Source organism: Trichechus manatus, unplaced genomic scaffold, assembly GCF_000243295.1.
Source record: "Trichechus manatus latirostris isolate Lorelei unplaced genomic scaffold, TriManLat1.0 scaffold00181, whole genome shotgun sequence".
Lineage (NCBI taxonomy): Eukaryota > Metazoa > Chordata > Mammalia > Sirenia > Trichechidae > Trichechus > Trichechus manatus.
This window is the reverse complement of record NW_004444117.1, coordinates 914,798-924,240: the sequence shown is the minus strand read 5'-3', so window position 1 is coordinate 924,240 and position 9,443 is coordinate 914,798. Positions and strand designations below refer to the sequence as shown.

Sequence of the window (9,443 nt, the reverse complement as noted above, 5' to 3'; positions counted from 1 at the left end):
TCAGTAAGTTATTATATTTATTTATTTTATGTTTGCTTACTGTGTCCTAGCTTCTTGTTTTGTTTTGTTTTGATGTGCCCAAATAGGCTGCTCGTGTGCACTGGCCTAATCACCAGTGCCCCTGAAGCTCCAGCATGCTGCCACCAGGTGGCCAGACCTGCCACTAAGTATGTGAGCCTAGGAGTCTGCCCACTCCACCTGTATGGATTCAGCTCAGGTGTCCAGGTAGTCAGTCACTAAGTGTGTCATGCAGGCTGTCACCTACAGTCCTAGACAGGCATGGGTGATTGGTGTAGGCACCGGAATCTGGCTGCAGCAGGGGGACACACCCTGAGCAAGGCAGGGGGCTGACAGCTGCCCCGACTGCCCAGGAGGAAAGTGTGTCCCTGTTCCCTACAGTGTGTAGGTGGGTGGGTTTTTCAGCTGGACTATGAGCACCCAAAGCTGTTGGCTGGGGGGCATCTCTTATTCTTGCGCCCCTATTGTAGGTGGCTAGGTGGCATGAGTGGAGCCACCAGTCCTCCTGACCCTGATGTGGATAGGTGAAGACACTGCTTAATGACCAGAGAGCAGTGTCAAGTATCACAAACCTGCCACTTCACAGCTGAAACAGTTGATGTTCGACTTCAGGTATACTCCCTGTTGTAGTGTGGTAATGAGGATCTATGCTGTTGAAATGGGCCCACATAAGTCTATGAAGGAGAAAGGCACTCAAAGTCCATGGATCCTTTATGCCTGTGCCTATGCAAAGGAGCTGTGTCTACCCTGAGTTCCTGGGTTAGGGGAGCCAGTAGATTACTTTTTCCCCTCATTGTTAATTTGTTCCCTCTCCAAGGCTGGGAGAATGGCTTAAGGCAGGTGACAGTTCCTACTTCCAGCCCAGGGGTCTTGGCAATCACTGAAGCCATCCCAGACCCAGTGCAGAGCAGGAAGTGGGAGGTAAATGGGAGAGATTTTTCCCTAAGGAGGGTGTTTTTGATCCGTGCAGTAGGCCAGATACAAGTACTTATCTTTCACCGATTAAGGGCTGCTTCTCACTGGTTCTGGATGGCTGATTAGACTCTGTGCCACTGGGTCTCTCTTGATGTTGAAAACTCCTCCCAAGTGCTGCTGCTTGCCTCACTGTTCACCCCCGAGCTGATCTGGGCTGAAGGGTTCCAGCTCCCGCCAGGTCAGGTATGGCAACTCCTCGCTGCTTCCTAACCATCTCTCCTTCCCCCTGCCACTCAGTTCAATTCCTCAACTTTGCCTTTGATGTTCAGTGTTCCTAGACTGTCGTATATAATTGATTCACTTGTTTTTTCCTGTCTTTGTTGTAAGAGAGATCACTGGAAGCATCTGACTACTCCTGCATCTTGGCCCTGCCTCCCTGGTTTTTCCTTTATGTTACTCCCAACCAGCAGCATTAGCATTGCCTAGGAACTTTTTAGAAATTCAAATTTGAAGCCCTGGTTCAAATCCACTCAGATGCACTTTGAAAGAAAGACCTGGTTATCTACTTCCAAAAGATTAGAGCCATTAAAAATCCTATGGTGCACAGTTCTACTCTAAAACACATTCGGTTGCCATGAGTCAGAATCGGTTTGGTGGGTACTGATTTTTTTGGTACACTTTGGGAAGAGGAACACCCAAACATTTTGAGAACTATTAGATGCAGGGTTTGAGATGTCATTGATACCCAGAGACCCAAAGCATCATTAACTCATTATGTTAGAGTGAGGACTTACAGCGTTGGGGCAGCTCAAATAAATGGAATTTTGGCTAAAGCCCACTTGTTCATGAGCCCACCCAGTGGTCATTTCCTGTCCCCAAATTTTCTATTGGAATTAATATACTTGGCATTTGGAGTAACTCCCACATTTGGGCATTAGCCTGTGAGGTAAGACCTATCATAGTGGGCAAGGCCAAGGAAAAATCGGAAACCTCTACCTTGACCAAGTTAGAAAAGCAAAACCTAATAAAAACCTGAATGATTTGTGGTTCCGATCATATCGCCACTTAATATGTCAGTCACACTGTTTCAAAAACTGGCTGGGACCTGAAGAATGACTGTGGACTAACACCACAGGATTAGTCAAGTAGTCATCCTTATCACAATTGCTATGCCAAACAGGACCTCACTCTCAGAACATATTAATAATGTCTCAGTGTCCTGGTAAGCAGCCGCTAGTTTGGCAAATACATTATATCCCATTCCAATTAAGAAAGAGGATATATGTAGTTTGCATTCATATGGGACAGACAAAAATATTCATTTGCAGTTTTGTCTCTGTGCTATGCTAAGTAACCTGCCCTCTTTCATTATTTAGTCTGAATCAATATGGGTCATCTGGACATCCATAGAATGTCACACCATTACACAGATAACATCAGGTTGATAAGGTAAGTTGAGGTGGCTAGTACACTTGGAGGCCTTGGTAAGACATGTGCACTCCAAATGATAGGGGATAAATGCTATGAAGATTCAGGGAACTGACACTTTAGTAAAAGTTGTAGGTGGCCAATTGTCAGGGGAGTGCTGGAATACCTACTCCAAAATAAGAGATAATTTGCTGAATGATGCAGAAGGAAGCACAGGGTCTGGTAGACCACTGTGGTTCTAGAGGCAACAAGTAAACACCTAGGAATACTGCTCCAGCTCACATACTGGATGACATAGAAGGCTGTTACTTTGTGTGGTACCACAGGTTCAGTAGGCTCCCTGTTGCGTGGGTCATATGATTCCACAGACCCTATGATGTTGGAGGTGTCAGTACTGGGAAAAAATGTAGTATGGATCCTAAGGCAAGCCTCAGAGGGAGAATTGCAGCACAGGCCCCTGGGATTCTGGAGCAAGATCATGCCGTCTGGAGCAGAAAATTATTTGCCTTTTGAGAAACAGTTCCTGGCAATGGACTGGGCCCTAGTAGAGATGGAATGCTTGACTATGGATCACCAAGTGACACTGCATCAGGAACTGCCCGTTATGAGATGAGTTCTATCACACTTGCTGAGTCATGAAGTTAAGTGGGCTCAGCAGCAGTCTCTCACAAGATAGAGAAAGTACACCTGGGATTAAGCTGGTGCAGTGCCAGAGGGCATGAATAAGCTTCATGAGCTGGGAGCCCAGAGAGGGCAGAAAAAATAAAATTGTTTTCTTTCTACTCTTCATGATCCTGCTGGTTTAACATCTGATTACATCTGGAGTAGAGCTTTTATAAAATGTATATATAGTTAAAAGAGGAAAAACAATTTAGTAAAGTTATTAAAAAGAGACTATTCTTGTAGCTAGGAGTCCCTGGGTGGTGCAAACCATTAGTAGTTTAACCAAAAGGTTGACAGTTCAAATCCACCCAGAGGCACTTCAGAAGAAAGGCCTGGTGGTGTACTTTCAAAAGATCACTGCCATTGAAAACCCTATGGAATGCAGTTCTACTCTGAAACACATGTGGTTGGCATGAGTTGGAATTGACTCCAAGGCAATGGAGTTTTTTTATTCTTGTGAAAGTCAACAGGGAATTTTCACTAAGGGGGAGCATATCAACTGTGGAGACTTTCTGAGATTTTATCCAGATGCAGGGGGAAATCATAGTGTGGGAGGAAAGGAGAGAAGGCAAGAATCACATCGTTTTCTGATTCTAGGCATTGAACCACAGTTGTTCTGTGTACTCATGATGTAGGTCTTAATCTTCTCATTTAGGTTAAAGATGGCATTTGGATATGTTTAGTTACGGAGATTATAATAACTAATTATAGGAACCAAGTACACCATAAAATAATATTTGTACTAAGAAATGTGAGTTATAACATCTAATATACATTCAAATAAATATACGCCATCATCTACTAGTTTAACATTCCCCTTTCCTTCACAACTTCCATTACAAAAGATACCAGTTCATTTTAATATTTGTTTTTGGAGTTCACATAATTGTAGTTGATTTTAATATTTGACTTTGAATTTCAAATAATCTTACTAGTTTTAATGCCAAGCAGACCCAAAAAAGCTGAGTTGGTTTTGAGGCCTAAGCATGGGTTCTTATTTTATTTGTAAGACACTTCTAATAATTCTGGATAAATATTTCAGACTAAATTTAATTTAAAATGCAAAATAACTTTAATATTTTTTTTTGCCTAACTTCATAATGCCCCAGACAATTCAAGTAAAGAAATCTCCATTGGAAGCCTGAAAAATGACATATGAAAAGTTCCATTTACATAGAGCACAATCACCTTGGTTTCCTGAAACCACACAGCACAAGCCTATTCTTCAAATCTTGACCCATAGTTTTGCCTATTGCCACAAATATGTCATTTTTCACAGCTGGAATATTTTACTCGTATGCTAAGAGACCACACATCTCCCCACCAGCTTGCTGAGAGCTGCCACCACCTCCTTGTTCCTCAAGCTGTAAATGAGGGGGTTTAGCATGGGGGTGAGGATGTTGCTGAAAACAGAGAGAGCCTGATCCTGCTCTGGACTATGAGATGACGTGAAAGTCATGTAGATGAATATGTTTGGACCAAAGAAGAGACTGACTATGGTTAAGTGGGAAGAGCATGTGGCCAGGACTTTTTTCCTGCCCTTGACAGAGTTCATACTGAGGACAGTGAGGAAGATGAGAGTATAGGAAGCTGTGATGAGACTGAAAGGCACAACAAGCAGCACAATGCTTGTCACCACCACCACTAACTGATACATTGAAGTGTCTTCACAGGAGAGCTTAATGAGGACCGGGACCTCACAGAAGAAGTGGTGGATCTCCCTCGTTCCACAGATGGGGAAACGCATAGGGTAAACTGTATGTATAAATGAACTTATAGAGCCTCCAATCCAACATGCAGCAACCATGCACAGATAGAAGCTGGGGCTCATGATGGTGGGATAACGCAGTGGGTTGCAGACAGCCACATAGCGATCATAAGCCATGAGGGTCAAGATGAGGCACTCTGACATTCCCAACATCAGGAAAAAGAAACTCTGGGTCCCACAGCCAATCCATGATATGGTCCTTTCCCCCGAGAAAAAGTTATAGGCCATCTTTGGGACAATGGTAGAAGTTAACATCAAGTCAATGACAGAGAGTTGACTGAGGAGAATGTACATGGGCGTATGAAGGTGGGAGTTACCCGAAATCAAGACAATCAGAAGCATGTTCCCCAGGAAGGCAAGGATGTAGATGAAGATGATCATAAAGTTGAAGATAATGGAATGCTGAAACTCAGGAAAGAGTCCCACAAGGATGAAATCAGTTATTGAGGACTTATTCCCACCCACCATGTCTCTAAATAAACATAACAGGGCTAGGGAACAAATCAAATGAATTACAACAGCTGACATTCAGTACAGGTCTTACATCAATCTGTGGGTCAAATATTTTATATATTCCTCCTCAATACTTAACTCTCAAATAATATTAGCCACCGTCTCATCACAGATATTTTATCATATATTTTTGAAAGTTGCCTAAAATTTTATTACATATATAATATTAAGAAGAACGATTAACTTCATTTCTTCTTAGCCTTTGTTGAGTTTTCCTTTTCTTTCTTTTCTTCTTTCTTCCTTTCTTTCTTCTCTTTGTTTATTTTTTGTGTTTACTGAAGAATCTTCTGAAAACTGTGGACCCGCTTTCCAGAAATATGCACCTAAAATTTTCTGACAGCCATGAACTTTAGCTATGAATTCTTGGTATACTTGTGCCAAAAAGAAAAGAAAAACTGATTAATTCATTAAAATTCATTTAAAAAATTGCTAATCAATTATTTAGCAATAATGTTAATATCCTATTGATCTACTTTTCTTTTTTGGCTAGTTGCCATGGTAATCTAAATTTAATAATAGAAAATTTCAGATTTACATAATTTTTCTGCTCAGAAACTATCAACACTCTTCATTACTGACCTAGTAAAGTTTATATTTTTTAGGCTATAATTTTATATCTTCCATGAGTTAAACACAACTTACCTTATGAAACTTATGTTCTATTATTTTTAAACTCATAACTCAAACACCAGCCAAATTGACACCCTCAGGTTTCCCCACATGACTTTCATCTCCAACTTTGTTGTTATTTCTCCTCAGGAGTATATCTGTCACCATCTTTATTGGGGTCCTCTTCACTCTTCAAGGATTATCCAAATATAACTTCTTCTAGAAAAGCTTTCCTAAACCTTGAAGGAGGAAAACATTCTCCATCTACTCTTCTATAATCCCTTGATTGCATCATACTTGCCGTTATTTATCAGCATAGCTGAGAGGCAGTGTAGCTTGGAGGTTAAGAGTATGTATCAGAAGCTAGAGTGCTTGGATTCAAAACCCAGCTCCATCACTTACTACCTGTGACTATCTTTCCTTATCTTTAAAAAGGGAGGTTAACCAAGGGACTTCATGGGATAGCTGTGAGGCTTAAATGAGTTAATACAAATAAACCACTTAGAACAGTGTCTGATATGTAGTAAACATTGAAGAGATGTTAGTATTACATTATTATGGTTTTCTATGTACATAATTTCTCCCAAATAACGTTTTTATTTTGAGTGCTAAACTTATGTTTTACTTATCTATATCACAATAACACCAGCATAATAACTTGAAAAGAGTATGTATCCAATAAACATTTATTACTGGGAAGGTCGAACCAACTCTATGGAGTTCATCAATATACATTCTCAGGTAGAATATATGACAAACACTAGTAATGAAATTGCATTCTTGGTGAGAGATAAAGCTTTTCTCCATGTCATCTTAGTGAAAAATGGAGTCCTTATTTCAATCTCAGTAAAACAACTGCTGCACATGTGGAAATTTTTTTATGCACTGGAGTTTCCTAGCAGAACTGCATTGATGCAGCACGTATGTCAAAATACATGGAAATCCTGTTGTCTATTATTGAAGCAGAAAATTTCATAATGGAATGTCATCCTCTGATTTCAGTTGATCCTTCTTTTCTGAAGGTGCATTTTTAATTTATCTTGTGAAAAAAAAAAACGTGGTAACATAACTACTGCTTTCACCATAAATCTGCTGAAATATAAAATACCGAGCTAATTTTTACTCTAATTCTGTAATTAATGAGCATCAAGCACTAATCTCTCTGAAAGTTGCATCCACATTATTATGGAAAACATACAGTTAAAATAGTTCTTGAAAATATTTACCATCCATTCATTCTTCATTCTACATCTGCTGAGAATATTCACTATATTTCACACATAGTCTATTAGGTGCTGAAGAGGGGGCAACAATGAATTAGGATACGATCTACATCTTCAGTAACCTCTGAATTTAGATATGGAATCATTCATATATTTCACCAGTTAAAGGAGTGAAACAAATGCTATAGCTAAGACTCCTTTGAAGGCTATATCAACAGAGAGGAGAGAACTAATGTCTGCATAAAAGAGAGCTGGAGAATTAGATAAGATTTAATTTGAGCTGTGTCAAACTTAGGGCCCAGCAACTCATGGAAATGTGAAGAACTGAAGCAATGAAGGGTTAGTCATGGTTAAAAACACAGGTCAACAGACTGTGAGAGTCGTATTTCATAAGTAAGTGAGAAACAATTTGGCATTCTTACTCAGATTTTTATTCAATCTGTTTGAGGCACGTAACCCTGAAAGTTTGCAATCTTCTCTCATTCCCGTATAACCTCATAGAATTCTTGCATATTTATATTATTCACATTGCTTGGCCTGCCATTTTCTTCACTTGGCCTAGAACTTCACATGTCTGTTGCAGTGTGTATATCCATATTTTATGTTGAATTCATTTGTCTGCTAAAAAGACATGAAAAGTCTGCTAGAATAAGGATAATCAAAGACCTCCACCATAAGGTGAGCATGACCAACAAATGCGGTGTGGCTCATTCTACGTGCTCAAAACTTGCCCTCTCCTATAATGATCATCAATACCATTACAGCTGCCCTGTTCTACAGTCTTCTCTATCTGTACTCCAACATTCCATTACAAAATACATGAATATTCATCAAGCGGATGAGTTTACAATTTTGAGATTTCCAGTGTCAAACAGGTTAGAAATACAGATGACAGAATTAAGGCAGCTAAAGTTTAATAATTCTGGAGCCAAAAGTTAAACTCATGTAAAGAGAAAGAATTCAAATGTGTTTAATTCATTAATGTTTTCATTTTTTAATTATGCTTTTTAAAATACTTAAATATTTACTTAATTTTTTTGTAAATACTTATTAACTAATAACCAATTTCCTAAAACAAACTGTGGGTCATTTATTCAGAAGTGAAAACAATGGATCATAGCACAACCAGACTAAGAAAATGTTCTTTGAATATAAAAATCAAGTGTTGCTCAGCAAGGATTTCTGTATTATTTATTAAATTATTATTACAACAATAAAACATATTTTATAATTAAATTCAACTCAGTGGAATAGGTATTTATTGAGTCAATTCTGAACATGTTTCCATTATTTATTAATTTTTTGTGTTTAAAAGAAAAAAGAGACACTCATATGGAGGAGTGCAGTGTTAACATATAGAATTTTATTGCCCTTTTTAAAAGTTTTTGAATCATGACATTCATATCATTTTAGGAACACTACATGCCAGTATGGTTAGACTGATTTGTGTTTATGTCTATGTAAGCACATACAAGGCAGTTTGAAATAAAATCACAATTCAGTCACCAGTTTTTCTAAAAGCAACCAGGTTAATTAAGGGATTATACTACTTGATTGCTGAGTTAGGCACATCCTTGAATATATCATATTTGGTTCCAGAAATGTAATAATTCTCATTCTCTAACATTTCACTTAACATCATGAGGAGTGCCTGCTCCATATTATGCTAGTTTTGATCAGACAAAAGTGTTTATGACATTATTCAGTTGATATGATTCATTCAGATATTCAAACAGAAATATTATGATTCCACACAGCTTTTCTGTAGACCTGAATCGTGGGCAGGCTACCAAATACACATCTAAGACTGCGACAAATATTTTCCCTGTAACAAACATAGTCATCAAATTCTGACATCAATCATATACATTCTCTACACAATTTCCATTACCAGTCAAGGTTGAGAACGTTTTTTCTCTAGTTTGATGTCTACCTTAAATTCTGTTTATCTCCAGGCACCTCTGCTTCTTGGAATTCCTGACATCTTCTAGGTTTTCTGCAACCAGATGTAGTGTCTCATTATGCAGCATTACACCTTTTCTTTTCACAGAAAAATTAATGCAGTTGGCTTGGCATTAATGGAAAATCATACATTTTGGGAACAAGCTTAGTGATTTTTATTCTATAATACTATGGCTATTAAATATCAGCTAAGATCTAACTTGGCAGATTGCTTAGTAAATTCTCATCAGGGTCTGGAGAGTTTTCTCGGGTAACACAGGGGAACACAGTCCCAAGACTTTAATTAACTTACCAGAATTTTCATAGTCTATTAAGAAAACAAAACAAAAAGTAAGATAGCAATA

At 38.7% G+C, this 9,443-nt stretch overlaps 1 protein-coding gene across 1 annotated transcript; it reads right to left on the bottom strand.

Moving 5' to 3' along the window:
* Positions 1 to 4,324: 4,324 nt before the first annotated feature.
* On the bottom strand, positions 4,325 to 5,320 carry LOC105756837 (olfactory receptor 2T27-like). The gene has a single exon (XM_012558683.2). The coding sequence runs from the start codon at positions 5,318 to 5,320 to the stop codon at positions 4,325 to 4,327; it is 996 nt and encodes a 331-aa protein (XP_012414137.2).
* Positions 5,321 to 9,443: the final 4,123 nt, after the last annotated feature.

Excerpts from the sequence above, each read along its gene's own strand:
- LOC105756837 (XM_012558683.2), bottom strand. The coding sequence starts at position 5,320 with ATGTCAGCTGTTGTAATTCATTTGATTTGTTCCCTAGCCCTGTTATGT.